Raw genomic sequence first — 16,592 nt, forward strand, 5'->3', positions numbered from 1 at the left:
GAAGTCCAAGCCAATCAGTGCAATAATATCAGGGAAAGGAATTCAAACAATAGTTTCAATATGGGACTTACCTTAGTGAGATCCTAGTTTCATACTGCACAACAGTCTCACAGCTGTTGGTGGAATGACTAACAGTGGTTGTCTTAGGGTTCATGTGAACTAATTTCTGGAAATATTTCAGAAGAGCATTTGACAGGGCATGTCCATCCATTGTGTACATGCGATACTGAAATTACACCAGGCATGCAAGCAAAAGTAATCTGATAGAGTTTTCTGCAAAGCAAACAGAAAGTCACCATAAAGTGTTTCATCCTGGCCAATTGCATTTTAAATTGCAATTCAATTTCTGTTTTTGTTATTTTTTTAAGTGTCTTATCACACAGAAGTGAAACCATGATTAAAGCCAAGATCAATTCAATTTCCAAAGTTGTTGCCAAAATTAGGAAAGTTGTTGGGAGAGACTGAAACAAACAAGGCCTGTTTTCTTTGGAGCCTAGGAGGTTGAGAGAGGATCCTATCAGGGTCTCATGAGGGGCATAGAGATTCCTAGAATATTAGAATATATGTTGAGAAGGCATAGCACTAAGGTGAGGTGGTGGGATTTAGAAGGGATGTGAGGGATAATTTTTCATTCAGAGGGAGGTAGGCATATGGAAAAAAACTGCCAGACAAAATTGTAGAGGAAGGTACATTAGTTTCCTTTAAGGAACACTTGGATAACTACATGGTTGGGAGTCCATGGAGGGTTATGTGTCCTATGTGAGTTAGTGCCGCTAAAGCAAGATGGCATGTTATTTGGCATGGGCGGCCTATTGGCTTGTTTTCATGTTGTAAGACTCTGATTCTAAGGTATGACTTTCAGCATTTACACATTGTAGGAGGATTATGTGTATATTATGGTCTAGATTTGCAGTCAGTGACAAGTACTAACCTCAGACAAATCCATCACTTAAGACCTAACCTTCTCTGTTGTGTGGATATTGATAATGATGATGAGTTTATTGCCATACTCATAAGTACAATGTACACATGCACAAAAATTCATTATTTCTATGGCAAAATTTAAAAAAATCTTCAATAATATACATTAAAATACCTCAGTACATCAAGAGAATAAATATAAGAGAAATAATAAAAATTCACAGTTCCAATTAGTTTAAGAAAACAAGATGGTGTTTCAATAAAGTAGACATGTCTTTTGTGTGTGGCTAGAGTAGTTGGAGCTCTGCGCAGAACAGCGGCTTGTCATTACAAACACCCTTTTTCAGCAGAGGGACAGCCTTAAGACCACCTGGATGCATCCCCGATCCAAACACTGGCACCTCCTGGACTACATCCTGGTGCGAGAAAGTGACAAACGAGATGTGCTCCACACCAGGGTCATGCCTAGCGCGGAATGCCACACTGACCACCGGCTGGTTCGCTGCAAGCTCAACCTTCACTTCAAACCAAAGCCCAGGAACAATAAAGCCCCCAGAAAGAGGTTCAATGTTGGAAACCTGCAGTCAGACGAAGCGAGAAGAAACTTCCAGGCAAACCTCAAAGCAAAGCTCGACGATGCAATCCGCCTCACGGACCCGTCCCCTGAAACCCTCTGGGATCAGTTGAAGACTACCATACTGCAATCCACTGAAGAGGTACTGGGCTTCTCCTCCAGGAAAAACAAGGACTGGTTTGACGAAAACAGCCAGGAAATCCAGGAGCTGCTGGCAAAGAAGCGAGCTGCCCACCAGGCTCACCTTACAAAGCCGTCCTGTCCAGAGAAGAAACAAGCCTTCCGTCGCGCATGCAGCCATCTTCAGCGCAAACTCCGGGAGATCCAAAATGAGTGGTGGACTAGCCTCGCCAAACGAACCCAGCTCAGCGCGGACATTGGCGACTTCAGGGGTTTCTACGAGGCTCTAAAGGCTGTGTACGGCCCCTCACCCCAAGTCCAAAGCCCGCTGCGCAGCTCAGACGGCAAAGTCCTCCTCAGCGACAAGATCTCCATCCTCAACCGATGGTCAGAACACTTCCAATCTCTTTTCAGTGCCAACCGCTCAGTCCAAGATTCCGCCCTGCTCCAGCTCCCTCAACAGCCCCTAAGGCTAGAGCTGGATGAGGTTCCCACCCTGGATGAGACATATAAGGCAATCGAACAACTGAAAAGTGGCAAAGCAGCAGGTATGGATGGAATCCCCCCAGAAGTCTGGAAGGCTGGCGGCAAAACTCTGCATGCCAAACTGCATGAGTTTTTCAAGCTTTGTTGGGACCAAGGTAAACTGCCTCAGGATCTTCGTGATGCCACCATCATCACCCTGTACAAAAACAAAGGCGAGAAATCAGACTGCTCAAACTACAGGGGAATCACGTTGCTCTCCATTGCAGGCAAAATCTTCGCTAGGATTCTACTAAATAGAATAATACCTAGTGTCGCCGAGAATATTCTCCCAGAATCACAGTGCGGCTTTCGCGCAAACAGAGGAACTACTGACATGGTCTTTGCCCTCAGACAGCTCCAAGAAAAATGCAGAGAACAAAACAAAGGACTCTACATCACCTTTGTTGACCTCACCAAAGCCTTCGACACCGTGAGCAGGAAAGGGCTTTGGCAAATACTAGAGCGCATCGGATGTCCCCCAAAGTTCCTCAACATGATTATCCACTGCACGAAAACCAACAAGGTCGGGTCAGATACAGCAATGAGCTCTCTGAACCCTTCTCCATTAACAATGGCGTGAAGCAAGGCTGTGTTCTGGCACCAACCCTCTTTTCAATCTTCTTCAGTATGATGCTGAACCAAGCCATGAAAGACCCCAACAATGAAGACTCTGTTTACATCCGGTACCGCACGGATGGCAGTCTCTTCAATCTGAGGCGCCTGCAAGCTCACACCAAGACACAAGAGAAACTTGTCCGTGAACTACTCTTTGCAGACGATGCCAATTTAGTTGCCCATTCAGAGCCAGCTCTTCAGCGCTTGACGTCCTGCTTTGCGGAAACTGCCAAAATGTTTGGCCTGGAAGTCAGCCTGAAGAAAACTGAGGTCCTCCATCAGCCAGCTCCCCACCATGATTACCAGCCCCCCCACATCTCCATCGGGCACACAAAACTCAAAACGGTCAACCAGTTTACCTATCTCGGCTGCACCATTTCATCAGATGCAAGGATCGACAATGAGATAGACAACAGACTCGCCAAGGCAAATAGCGCCTTTGGAAGACTACACAAAAGAGTCTGGAAAAACAACCAACTGAAAAACCTCACAAAGATAAGCGTATACAGAGCCGTTGTCATACCCACACTCCTGTTCGGCTCCAAATCATGGGTCCTCTACCGGCACCACCTACGGCTCCTAGAACGCTTCCACCAGCGTTGTCTCCGCTCCATCCTCAACATCCATTGGAGCGCTTACATCCCTAACGTCGAAGTACTCGAGATGGCAGAGGTCGACAGCATCGAGTCCACGCTGCTGAAGATCCAGCTGCGCTGGATGGGTCACGTCTCCAGAATGGAGGACCATCGCCTTCCCAAGATCGTGTTATATGGCGAGCTCTCCACTGGCCACTGTGACAGAGGTGCACCAAAGAAAAGGTACAAGGACTGCCTAAAGAAATCTCTTGGTGCCTGCCACATTGACCACCGCCAGTGGGCTGATATCGCCTCAAACCGTGCATCTTGGCGCCTCACAGTTTGGCGGGTAGCAACCTCCTTTGAAGAAGACCGCAGAGCCTACCTCACTGAAATAAGGCAAAGGAGGAAAAACCCAACACCCAACCCCAACCCACCAATTTTCCCCTGCAACCGCTGCAATCGTGTCTGCCTGTCCCGCATCGGACTTGTCAGCCACAAACGAGCCTGCAGCTGACGTGGACTTTTTACCCCCTCCATAAATCTTCGTCCGCGAAGCCAAGCCAAAGAAAAAGAGTAGTTTATTGTCAGGGCCATTACGTGAGGTTAATGATTCTGATAGTTGTCAGAAAAAAAACTGTTCTTGAAACTAGATGAGCTTGATTTCGGAATGCTGTACCTTCTTCCTGAAGGTTCTCAACCTTTTTCTTTCCACTCACAGACCACGTTATCCCTATGCCATTGATGCTCTTTGATTAGTAAGGGATTGCTTAAGGTGGTATGTGAGTGGGAAGGAAAGGTTGAGAATCACTGCTCTAGTCCCAATTGTTACTGAAATATTTTGCTTGAGAAAAATTGTCATTGGCCCATTTCCTTTGGATTTATGAAACCGTGCACATAACAAGTCAATTAGGTACGATTAAAAGAGTGGATTTCAAACATTTTCATTCTACCCACAGACCATCTTAAGTAATCCCTTACTAATCACAGAGCCCCGATGGCAAAGGGATTACTTAAAGTGGTATGTGAGTGGATAGAAAAAGGTTGAGAACCACTGTAGCAGGTAGAAGATGTGACCAGGTTGATGGGGATCTTTTGTGATGTTAACTGTTTTCTGAGGCAGTGCCTCTCCTCGATGTCTTCAATGGATTAGAGGTTGGAATCCATGATGGACTTGGCTATGTTTGTTACTTTCTATCAGTTACTGGCAGGCTGTAACTCCCTGGGATCTATAAATCAAAGTGACTGAGATACTACTTGCACTGATATGCTAACACAGACTGAAAACCAGTCTGTACTAAATATTTAATATTTAGTACATATCACAGAGGACAAAAGTATTGCATAATACTCATGCAAACTTGGAAAGGTATATTTTGAAATATATATATTAGAAGGTATAGATTAACATACATATTTTTATAATTTGTTAATTATTACTTACAGATTAGTACATTATTAAATATCTACCATGTTACAAAAATGTAACTTTTTCTACATTGTGATATTTCTTTCTAAGTATCTAATTAATGTTATCAATTCAGCTGCTTTCCCTTGAGTGTGGTGGAAGTAAACTAAAACCTGTCCAGACTTTGGAAGAGCACAGAATATGAAAGACTGTCTTTTGGATACTTGGAAAATCCAAAATTGCTGTCAGTTTAATGAAGTTGTGGGTACAAATGCCAATGGTGTTAATCTTATTATAAGCACAATGTCTTCATTGTGTATCTGTGTACCTTCTGTTAAAATACAGTAAATGCCAATATTTTAATGAGGGAGCATAAATCCATGGAATGAACTCCGTTTGAAACTGTTCAAAGCAGTTAGCAACACCTCATTCAAATGTAAGGTAGTTTTTTTTTCAGAAATCAGGCCTTATTTGAATGCAGCATGCTTGGCAGAGAACAATGAGGGTGGATTAATGGCCCTCAGTCTCCAGCACCCCCCCACCCCCCACCCCTGATTTTTCTCTTGTCATGTTTGGGTCTGTTGTAGTTATCATCTGTTATTCAAGAGTTTGTTGTCATATATACAAGTACCATGTACAGATGCACCAACATCCTTACTTGCTTATTAGGGCATTCTTATTTGTCCAAGCAAGACTCCAGAACCAATGGTATGGGTTCTAAAGGGAAGCAAATGCAGGATATATTCTCTAAGATTAATTAGGTAAGAGGTTAACCATATATTAAAAAAAGACCAACGCAGCTGATAACTGAAAGAGATAATTAGTTTAAAAAAGCATCATCATTCAGCATATAGAGAATCTTATGTTATCAATAGCAAAAATTAGAATCCTTGAAAGCACTTTTATTATCCAGTTTCAATATGCTAACATATTTGAGTGTGATTTATTGTTGATGTTATTCTCATTTTGTTCACGGGTGGCATTACAAATCTGATGAACACAAAATGCAATGATTCTCTTCTGGCATTTTATAACCTACATCCATAGGTGATAGTAATTTAATTTTATCCTGAAATTAGTACTCACTATATATTAAATTGTGCATTGAATCTACAATTTGAACTGTACATGTGCTTTAAGCAATCTTGAAACTTAAGTCTTTGTCCTCGGTTGTTTTTCAAAATTTAACAATATTGGTTTCAGTTCATTCATTCCAAGGCCAGAATGATTACTTATCAATGATTGATTATAATTATGATGTAAATGAGTTAACATAATAGGACCAGCTGTAGGCCATTCAACCCTTTGTTACTCTACCATTGAATACAATCATTATTGATCTTCTACTTCAACAGCATTGTATCTTCTTTATCCTAAATTGCTGAGAATTTCCTGAACTCAGTCTTGCATCTGCTCAGACTCTGCATTCCACAAACCCGTTGTCCTCTGAATGCTGAAGAATAACAGTAGAGATATTTTTCTTCTTTCAAGCCTAAATTACTTATTATTATTACTTATCCTGAGATTATAATGGCTCTCAAAACTTCTAACTCGAGAAATCAGAACCCCAACATAGATTATGCGAAACTACCAAATGATTTAAACAAGGGGGAAAAATGTTCCTTTCTCGATGATTTATTTTCATGAGGCAGTTTTCCTGTCATAGGAATAAATTAACAATCTTTGTTATGAGGCCTGTAGGACACATATATAATTTTAACTTTATTGAATCATGAAGTTATATATCCACCCAGTCAAATAAATTACTGTGTTTTGTTTCCTAGTTTGTGGAGATATTCATGGTCAATTCTTTGACCTAATGAAGCTCTTTGAAGTGGGTGGGTCACCAGCCACTACACGCTACCTCTTTCTGGGAGACTATGTGGACAGGGGCTACTTCAGTATTGAGGCAAGTACTGTGTGTGTCTAGAAATTTTTTTATTGATGTAATATGTCACATGCCCAAACATTCACAAACGCAAACATATTTCAAAAGCATATAAAATATATAGTTCAAAAAACTGTATGTATGGCTAATTTAGCTCCAGATCATTAAACTGTGTGAGCTATGTTTTTTTGAAGAAACTTTGCTATTCTGACCTTCCTCTATGACAATTAATGTTGTGTCCCAAAGATGTGCTTTACTCACCAAAGTAAAAGTTGCATTCTTCAATTAAGCAGAAGTCTAACAGTCCACCTGGTTTGTCCTTGCACATTATTTCCTTGGTGCATGCTAAATAACTCTGAGCTTCATATTAACAGAATTTATTTGGTTTGTTCTTGAGTTATATTTTTTCACCCATCCATGATGAAAATCTGTTTGACCAACACAATAAAAAAACAAGAAAATTCATTTGTTGTCTTAAACTGTAAATGGAGCCCTCTGTGCTAGAATTTTGTACATAGTAAAAGAGTTTACCTGGGCTCGATTTACTCAAGTCTTTTCTAAGGTGGCATGGGTGTTGGAAGGGGAGGTTGAGAATCACTGCTCTAGACCCAATTGTTACTAAAATATTTTTCTTAAGAAAAATTCTTATTGTCCTATTTCCTTTGGAGTTATGAAACCGTGCACATAACGAGTCAATTAGGTACAATTAAAACAGTGGTTTTCAAACTTTTTCATTCCATCCACATACCATCTTAAGTAATCCCTTACTAATCACAGAGCACCTATGGCATAGGGAATACTTAAAGTGGTATGTGAGTGGATAGAAAAAGGTTAGAATTCACAAGGCCCCAAATGAAGTAAGTCTTTGAATTTATGCCCTCAATTTTAAGAAGCGATGCTTTACGGGGATGCCTCTGGATCTTGCTTCTGGCTTTGATAGCAAATTTCCCTCTTTTTGATGCTATATTGGTACAGTGTATATGATACTGGAAAACAGCCAAGAAGTTGTGAGTTCACATTCAGCAACATAAAATGCTGGAGGAACTCAATGAGTCAGGTAGCATCTATGGAAGGCAATAGGTAGTCAGCATTTCAGGCCAAAGCAGAAGCCTGAAACACTGAATATTGATTGGATTTCATGGGTGTTTTCTGGCCTGCTGAGTTCCTCCAGAATTTTGTATGGTACTCCACTTTTGCAGCATCTCCAGTTCATCTTATTTGCCCTGGGTTTGCCTTTATTAAGGCAAATATTTGAAATTACACAATGAAGTGACTACCAGTTTAAAAAAAGTCACAAAAGTCTTATTTTTAGCACTTGATGCCTTTGGTTATAACATAAATACAAATATTGTACTTTGCTTGGATACCTCAGTGAAAGAAACCAACCCCTTAAAAAGCGCCAGGAGCTAGGGCGGCAGTTTTGACCTCTGGGACCATGTTAAAAAAAGGTTGGTAGGCTCCTTGCAACTGCTCATGTTGAATAAATTGCAAGACCTTAAAAGTAAAGTCTGCCTCCATCACCCCCAGCATACATCTGACATTTGAAGACAGCTCCGCGACTGCCACTCACCTAGGTGTGCGGAATAAACGTGACTGCAATCTCTTCCTCTTATGGTTGATACAGTGGCTTTTGGCAGGATTTCCCAAGCCACTCAGAGGCAAAACATAGACTCAGTGTTAGAAACAGAGAAAAGAAATGATCAAAATGAAAGCATGCTGGATTCAATTAATCCCCCAAAACAACCTTGTTAATTCATGGCGCCTATAATTTGAGAAATGCCTCTCAAACTACCCAAAAGATTGCAAAGTAACTCAGAGACATCTAGCTGAAAAATTACACAATTGTAATAATAAAATGATTGAAATCCATCCACTGGTCTCAAGGACCATTCAATGGCACCACCGATGTACCCTGTCACACGAGCAGTCTAGATCTCTCAGACATCTGCACTTGAACTTGTGGGTTACGAAAGCTTGATTCAAATTTCTTGACCTTGCATTGAATTCAGGTCCAGGACTCTGTGCTAAATGAGATCAAAACCAAACTGCAGATGCTGGAAATCCAAAATATAAGCAGAAAATGCTGGAAACATCAGATCTGCTTGTATCTGTGCAAAGACAAACAGAGTTGATGTTTCAGGTCAAAGACCTTTCATCGGATGCTGAGTGTTCCTAGATTTTTTTTAATTTCAAACCGGCTGCAGATCACAATTCGCTATCTCTTCATTATTTAATCTATCATGAAAATCAATGTTGTTTTATAATGAAAACAACTTGGAGGGTGCATGAGAAAAAACAGGGACAGGGAACAGGTATTAGGTGACCTACATTTTTATCATCATGTGCCTTCATCAAGAACCAAAATCTAGGCTGCCATACTGAGTCTGCATTAGCTGACAAATGAACCAATGCAATAATCTAATTAATCTCATTTAACTCAGCAGTTGCCAACACATCTGTTCACAGGAGTATTAATGTGACTGCACAGTCCTGGTGATGAGACAGTCTTCTTTCTACATGATGAGGATATGAAGATGCAGGTGTATTATGAGGGACATTGAAAGGCAAAATCAGCAATTCAAAATGGAGTTAAACAGGAAAGTCCTTCGATGCTGGGATTGTAGTGCGAAATACAAAAGTGCTGGAGAAACTCAGCAGGTCACACACCATCCATAGGAAGGAAAGGATAACCAATGTTTTGGGCCTGAGCCCTTCGTTAAGGTATGAGCAAAAAGCAGACAAGTGCCTGGATAAAAAGTTGAGGGTAAGAGAGGAGAGAATGGACAGGGGGAGGAGTACAGGCTAACTTGTCAGGGTTCATAGGTGGACACGGGTGGAAGATAGAAGAGAAAAGAAGCTGAGAAGTGAAAGGGGGAGGGGCTGGATGTAGATAGATAGACATTTTGGTGTGTGAATAGTATGTAGGTTGGCCACTGGGAGGTCCCTGTTTTTGCATCAACATGTCCATCCACGGCCTCATATACTATTAAACCAAAGCTACCCACAAATTGGAGGAAGAAAACCTACTATTCCATCTGAGCACTCGCCAACCAGATGGCATTAACTTTGACTTCTGCAGTTCCCGTGAGACCTCTCTGTCTCCTTTCTTCCAGCTCCCAATCCCCTTCCCTTCCATCTCAATTTATAGAGAGGTACCCCCTCCACTTATCACTTCTTAACTCTTTTCTCCAGGTACTCATCTAAGGAAACGGAAGAACACAAAGCCACTTTTATATTCAATTAGAGATCATCTTGTTGAAAATGAGACTATTGACAACCATGTCCGAAGTATCAGAGCTCTACATTACTGAAATTTGCAGTCCAATGTTGTTCGTTCATAGTAAACAAGGTGCTTGGTTCTCACACACAGATCAATGATCCTACCTCGAAAAAGAGGCCGTCTTCATGAAGCTCCTTTCTTAACCATGATGGATGTCTGCATGAGCCTAAACATATATATTTATGCTTTTTACACTGACCACGAGCTTAAATGGAAATTTGAGCATCAGAGATTACAAGCTGAGAAAAATGTTGTATAAAATCCATCCATAATATAGAAGGTTTATCAGAAAGTTTATTGAATGGGTATCATGGATAATTATGATGGCACCAAGTATAAATTTATCCAGGATAAGGCATTTCCCTTGTTTGAGGCCTCGGCTCTAAACATAATATTCTTCACACCAATGAACTATGGCTGAGGTACATGTGAACTTATCATCTGAATCAACTGATGAACACCTAAGAGGGGAAGTGACAATTATATAAGAACACTATGATCTCCAAATTTCCCGCAAGCAATATTAGTTATCAATTTCCCTTCTCTAAAACAACAGGACTGCAGCTATTTTCTAGAAGAAGGCTGAATATTAAAGCCTTCAAGGTAATGAGGAATGAACAATACATTTCACTTTGTCAGGAGTACAATACTCCATAAATTATTTTTAAGACTATTTCATGGAAGCCTCAACATTTATTTATTTTTCATTAAAACAGTGAGAAAAATTGATCATATTTCAAGGCCCAGAGGGTGGTGAATCTGTGGAATTCATTGCCACAGAGGGCAGTAGAGGCAGGTTCATTAAATATATTTAAGAGGGAATTAGATATATTTCTTCAGTATAAGGGTATTAAAGGTTACGGAGAGAAGGTGAGGACGGGGTACTGAACTTTAAGATCAGCCATGATCTCATCGAATGGCGGAGCAGGCTCGAAGGGTCGAATGACCTACTCCTGCTCCTATCTTCTATGTCTATGTTTAAGGCAACAATGCATTTTCAAGTCATACCTTAGTAATTTAGTGACAGCTTTTTTGGTCTATGTACTGTTCTGACATTTGCTTCATTTAAATAATGATCTAAATTATGTCATGCAATGATAAACAAAGGACTGACTATTAATAGAATGCTTTTTTGTGACATTGACCTAATGTGGAAAGTATAATATATATGAATTAGAAATTAAAAATTCTGGCTTGAAAGTCTCATTATTTAGAGGGAGGGGGGGCGAGTTACAATGTACATTGAACATTGAATCTATTGATCCCCATGTTGATGCTTTGCAACACATCCTCAAGAATAGTGGAATATACAGGAAATTATTTAATATGTTTTATTATTATCACAAAATAAATGCTTTTATACATGTTGATACCAAAGAGACAGAAATGGAACAAAATGTGACAAAACATGAAGATGATATAAAGACCTAAAAACATTAAGTAATTAAGATTGAGGTGACTGTGAGCTGCACTACATGGCTCATTTATTGTTATTGTGCTTGGGCATTTAAAATACTATCTTGTATATCATCTTCTTAAAATGATATCCATTATTATTTATTTCTATACAGTGTGTTTTGTATCTGTGGTCATTGAAAATTCTGTATCCAAAGACTCTGTTTTTACTCCGTGGAAACCACGAATGTAGACATTTGACAGAATATTTCACTTTCAAACAAGAATGTAAGTATTTTTATTCTAAAGTACATTTTTTAATAAATTAGTATTTGTTTCTTGTAATTTCTTTACATTTTATATTTGCTGAATTTATGACACAAGCCATCAAATCTCCTGCATTAAGTGCTAAAATGTAATCCTTTTCATCGTTTAAATTCATCTAGTGTGTTGTTAAATATTTAATTTCAAAAATGGAGTAATCCAGATTGTATAAAATAAATAGGATCTCTCAATCAAATTGCTACAAATTTTAAGGTATTTTGTTAGCAGTGTGAACCTCTGCATTAAAGAGGTTGAACCTCTTTAATCTGGCAACATCGGGACCTGGCCATTGCCAGACCACAGAAAATGCCGGAAAACAGAAATTGACCCCGAAGGGAACCCCCTATATAAATATATCAGAGGTAGAACAAAGCTTAAGACAAGAAATAATACTATGGGCTGGCATGATTAGCGTAACGGTGAGCACAGCGCCTTTACAGCACCAGTGATCAGGACGTTGGTACAAACTCCTTATAGACAGCATGGGACTCGAATCCTGGTCCTGATGGCTGGCTCTGTCAAGGTTGAATATGCCGCCGTTAGTACAAACATTCCGGGGCTTGAGCCCTGGTCCCATTGCGGCAGATTCAACTTTTACAGCACCAGCGATCGGGAACCAGTGTTTGAGTCCCACGCTGTCAGTAAGAAGTTTGTGCTAATGGTGGCAGATTCAAAATGTATTGGACCACAGGAGATGCTGCACCTCAGGGGACTGGATAATAGAGGTTCAACCTGTAATATGATTAGTGTGACATCAGAACATACCCTCATAACAAATAGAGAATTCTTGTCATTACTTTTGTGCTATTTTATTTCTATTTTATCAATGTGAGAGTAATTATTACAGATACATTTAATAAATTGTGATTTGACAGATTATGAATAACCAAAGTAGATCCATTGAATTGATTAAAGAACAAAACTAAAAGTAACTTTGGATTTATATATAATGATTTGTTTACATCCTCTAAAACAATTGTTTTGCCTCTTTGTGGCATATTATATTATAATTGCCTATTCACTTGTTTCATTCACAGCAGCTTTCTTTCCAACTGCACAAAACTTCACTAATCATAACCAAGATTAATTCTCTGTTTAATCAAATTACTTTTTGTTTTGGGTAAAAAAAAATATTGTGGAATGAGTTCAGCTTTGAAGATATTAAATTGTTTATCACTTCCAAATTTGTGAAGTCTAACTCGCTGTGAAATTTAAATATTGTAAATCTAAATTTGCTTTGTCAATGTTACAATAATGTGATGTTTTATATAAAAAAAAGTTAATATCATTAGTCTTGCATGTTATGGACAATCAAAAAAAGATTTATTGGAAATGGAGCAGTCATTTGTGATCTATGACAATAATTTACGAACACATGATTGAAACCATCACAAATACGTGTATATTCATTTTGGTTATGTTGAAATGTTCAATTTTGATTTATCTAATTATTGTAGTTTGTGATTACATTGTTCCCAATAGGCAGATAATTGTTTTGTTTTCAACTGTTAATGAATGGTTTTTGAGTTGAAATTTATTATGACCATGAAGTAACACATGTTGACATTTATCAAGCTCAATTCTGAAAAATATTTTATTGTATCTTATTAACAATTCAAAATATCTACCATTTTGTTGTACTCCTACCTGCTCTTAATACTGCACTTTCATAATTTTTATGTAGGCTGGGAACTATGTTTTAATTATAACCCAGGAGACCAAGCTGAGGGCCTAATTAGAATCACTGCTGTCTTGTTAAACAGCACATCACTATCTGAAACATGTAAAGACACATACATTTGTTATGGATTTTTTAAAACTTGATTTAGAAGTTAATCCTTTTCAATATCACAGCTTTATACATCATATTTAGTGTACAGATCACAGTCAGAGAAATTTGGGATTTATTTTCGAAATAAACCATTGATTAATTTGGGGATTTGAGAATGACGCTGGGTATCATAAAGGTGAAATATGGACAGGATGGAATTCTTTTTGGTGTAAACGAAGCCTGAATAAATATAAAAGCTTGAGAAAGTTGAATATTTAGAAAGCAATAGATCTGACAGAATAAGTCAAAGATACAAAATGTATTCTCTTTGTATGTCAATTTCCTCATTTCTCCTGAAAAGGGAGATTTCATGTCGACGCAGGGTTCTAAAAGTACTCTGTATATTTCAGGTCCTGCTCAAATGATCATTATTTGAATATTGGCAGAATGTTGAATTCAGATCTCATTCAATGTGCTCACAAGGGAACTTGCATTAGGGATTGCTGGGCAACACCCAGAAGCACTGCATGCTTTATATCCCCTGTTTTTAAGGAGTATGAGTTGTCATTTTATAGCAGCTAAGAAAGGGTCCTGATGCCTGGTGATTTCTGCGAGGCAGGTGTCTAAACAACCTTCCACTTCCTGTGTGTTTCATTGGGATTAACATCACTTTGAACTAACAGCCCTACTTAGTTTTTGTCCACTGCTGTCACCAGAACTCCAGTCTCACAAGTGCCACAAAGAAAATGTTCCTTGATGTTCATAGAAATGAAGACTGAATCTTTCATTGTGATATTTTTTGTACATATCCATGGAAAATTGATCTTAAGAGTGTACAAGTAAGCTTGATGCTCCTTGGATTTCTATCTTTTCCAAATTATTGCGACAACACCAGATAGTAGGTAGGTTTTTTGTAAAATGTCAAAATGCCACCATCACCCATTTTCTGTGTCTCTAATTTAGATGCTCTTTGAATTGCCTGGAGCTATATCTCCTTACTTCCATATTTTATTATAACACAGAATGAGGTACTTTTGGCTCATTCAGTCCTCGCCAACATAGAATTTCATTCCTTCACCAATATTTTTACTATAGCCTATTCTACCTACATTAGAATAAACTCTTTCTGGCCTTGGTCAAACTATTGGAAGAAATTTACAGTGGGCAATTAACTTTCCAATCTGCATGCTGTTGGAGGGCACTAGAGAATCTGGGGAAGCACACGGTCAGTGGGAGAAAATGTAAACAGCACATACAGCACTGGAGGCCAAAGTAAAGCCTGGCCACTGTGAGGCAGGAGCTCTACCAGATTTGCCACTATGTGATCTTGCTCCATTAGCAGTTTTTATTGGCTTGTGGGACTATGAAGAGGGATAAGATTGAAGACGTAGAAGAATATGAAACCTGACCTTGTCCAAAAACACCTGGGTAACTTTCTCATTACCTATTGGATGCTCCCAGGCCTATTGAGCTCGTCCAGCATTTTGTTTGTTGCTTCCTCATTGCCCTCTTTGATCTTTGCCTTTTTTATCATCGTAGTTTACCAGTAAAATTCCCTATTCTTTCTCCAACTTGTTTTTGGTGGAGAAGAACATGAAGTTTCTCGTTATGTGCAGCTTAATAGGAATGTCATAGAAACTGTGTACATTTCTGGTCACCTGGCTATCAGGAAGATATCATTAAGTTGGAGAGTGTACAGGAAAGATTCACGAGAATGTTGCCAGATCTGGCAGCTTTCAATCATAAGGCTGGGACTTTTCTCCCTGGAGTGTATGTGGCTGAGGGCAGACCTTATAGAGATATATAAAATAATGAGGTGCATAAATAGTCATTATCTTTTGTCCCAGAGCAGGGGTGTCCCAAAGCATAGAGTTATTATGAAAGGGGAAAGATTTAAAGGGAAGTAAGGGGCACCTTTGTCTCACAAACTGTGGTAGATGTGGAACGAGCAGCCAGAAACAGTTGCGAATGTAACATTTAAAGAAAAACATTTAGATGGGTGCATGGATAGGAAAAGTACAGAGCAATATGGGCCGAATGAAGGACAATGGAATGAGTTTGAACAGGTGATTTCGTCGGTGTGATCAATTTGGGCCAAAGTTGCTGTAAAACGCTATGACTGATGTGAACTGTTAACTGCAGTGTTTCATTGGCCTGGAGAAAGTTCCCCAAGCCTTTCATGGCCTTTCCTGCATTACAGTTCAATCCATGACGCCTAAAACCCTCTTTGGCCTTTTACCTATCTCTACTGGCATTGTACTATCGTTTACATGGAAAAACACAAAATAAATGATCAGAAGGCTTTAATGGGATGAAGTTCAGATTACTAATTCATTAATTCAGATCAGCATTGAGGACCCAAAGTTAAAAATTATCATCAAAATCCATTGTTTTTATCATATAAAATTAATTATAATCTTTAAAATTAGATAATTGTTGTGCTTACAATTTTCAACATTATTATATGAAAATCAAATGGACCTTTTTTCCTCAGGTAAAATCAAGTATTCAGAACAGATATATGATGCATGTATGGAAGCTTTCGACTGTCTTCCCCTCGCTGCCCTGATGAACCAACAATTCCTTTGTGTACATGGAGGCCTTTCCCCTGAAATACACACCCTGGATGATATAAAAAAGGCGAGTTCTTCAATGTTTTAGTTCAATACTTTGTAATGTGACAATTTTCCAGTTTTAAACTGGGTGAAATTACATAAATAACTATTTACAATAAGGAACAGAACACAGGGAAAAGAAAAAATAGAAAATAAAATTGAGCTGTTGTAATGGGAAAATTAGCAAGTTTTTGAGAATTGGAATCAGAGAAGGAGAAAGAACACATAAGGCACAGCAGGGTATTTTGCTAAAGTGCGCTAAGCAATATGAAAGATTAACAAGTCTAGGAAACAGTATAACAAGCAATAATTAGCAGTTCTTGTGTCCTTCTGCTCGCCAAAGACTCTGGTTTAAGATGGCTGGCCTGGAGAGGCTCAGAGGTCTCTGCAATGTCCAATGGGCATTGGACTCTCCTCAGTCCAGAATGGTGGTAGCAAAGAACTTGCTCACTTTGCCCTCTTGTACAATAATATTCCTTTCTTTTTTATTACCCATAACTCTAAAACTAATCATCATCCTTAATGAAAGGCAAGTCTTTAATTGTCAACCAAACCAGCCTCCTTGTCTCTAAAAACAAATT

The 16,592-nt window shown here is 39.0% G+C and overlaps 1 protein-coding gene and 1 long non-coding RNA gene across 11 annotated transcripts in view; one reads left to right on the top strand and one right to left on the bottom strand.

The window, feature by feature from the left end:
* LOC138743373 (protein phosphatase 3 catalytic subunit alpha-like) overlaps positions 1-16,592 on the top strand; it is a 150,605-nt gene that overhangs the window by 64,928 nt on the left and 69,085 nt on the right. For all 6 annotated transcript variants that reach the window (XM_069898655.1, XM_069898658.1, XM_069898660.1 and 3 more), the window contains exons 3-5: positions 6,523-6,647; positions 11,478-11,589; positions 15,891-16,036. In XM_069898655.1, coding sequence (XP_069754756.1) covers positions 6,523-6,647; positions 11,478-11,589; positions 15,891-16,036 — 383 coding nt within the window. The remainder of the gene's footprint in view (positions 1-6,522; positions 6,648-11,477; positions 11,590-15,890; positions 16,037-16,592) is intronic.
* Positions 1-16,592, bottom strand: part of LOC138743374 (uncharacterized) — a 101,122-nt gene that overhangs the window by 58,047 nt on the left and 26,483 nt on the right. For all 5 annotated transcript variants that reach the window (XR_011344842.1, XR_011344841.1, XR_011344844.1 and 2 more), the window contains 2 exons: positions 6,888-7,054; positions 72-273 (listed from right to left, as the gene is read on the bottom strand). This is a non-coding gene — a long non-coding RNA (uncharacterized lncRNA). The remainder of the gene's footprint in view (positions 1-71; positions 274-6,887; positions 7,055-16,592) is intronic.

Source organism: Narcine bancroftii, chromosome 9, assembly GCF_036971445.1.
Source record: "Narcine bancroftii isolate sNarBan1 chromosome 9, sNarBan1.hap1, whole genome shotgun sequence".
NCBI classification, from domain to species: domain Eukaryota; kingdom Metazoa; phylum Chordata; class Chondrichthyes; order Torpediniformes; family Narcinidae; genus Narcine; species Narcine bancroftii.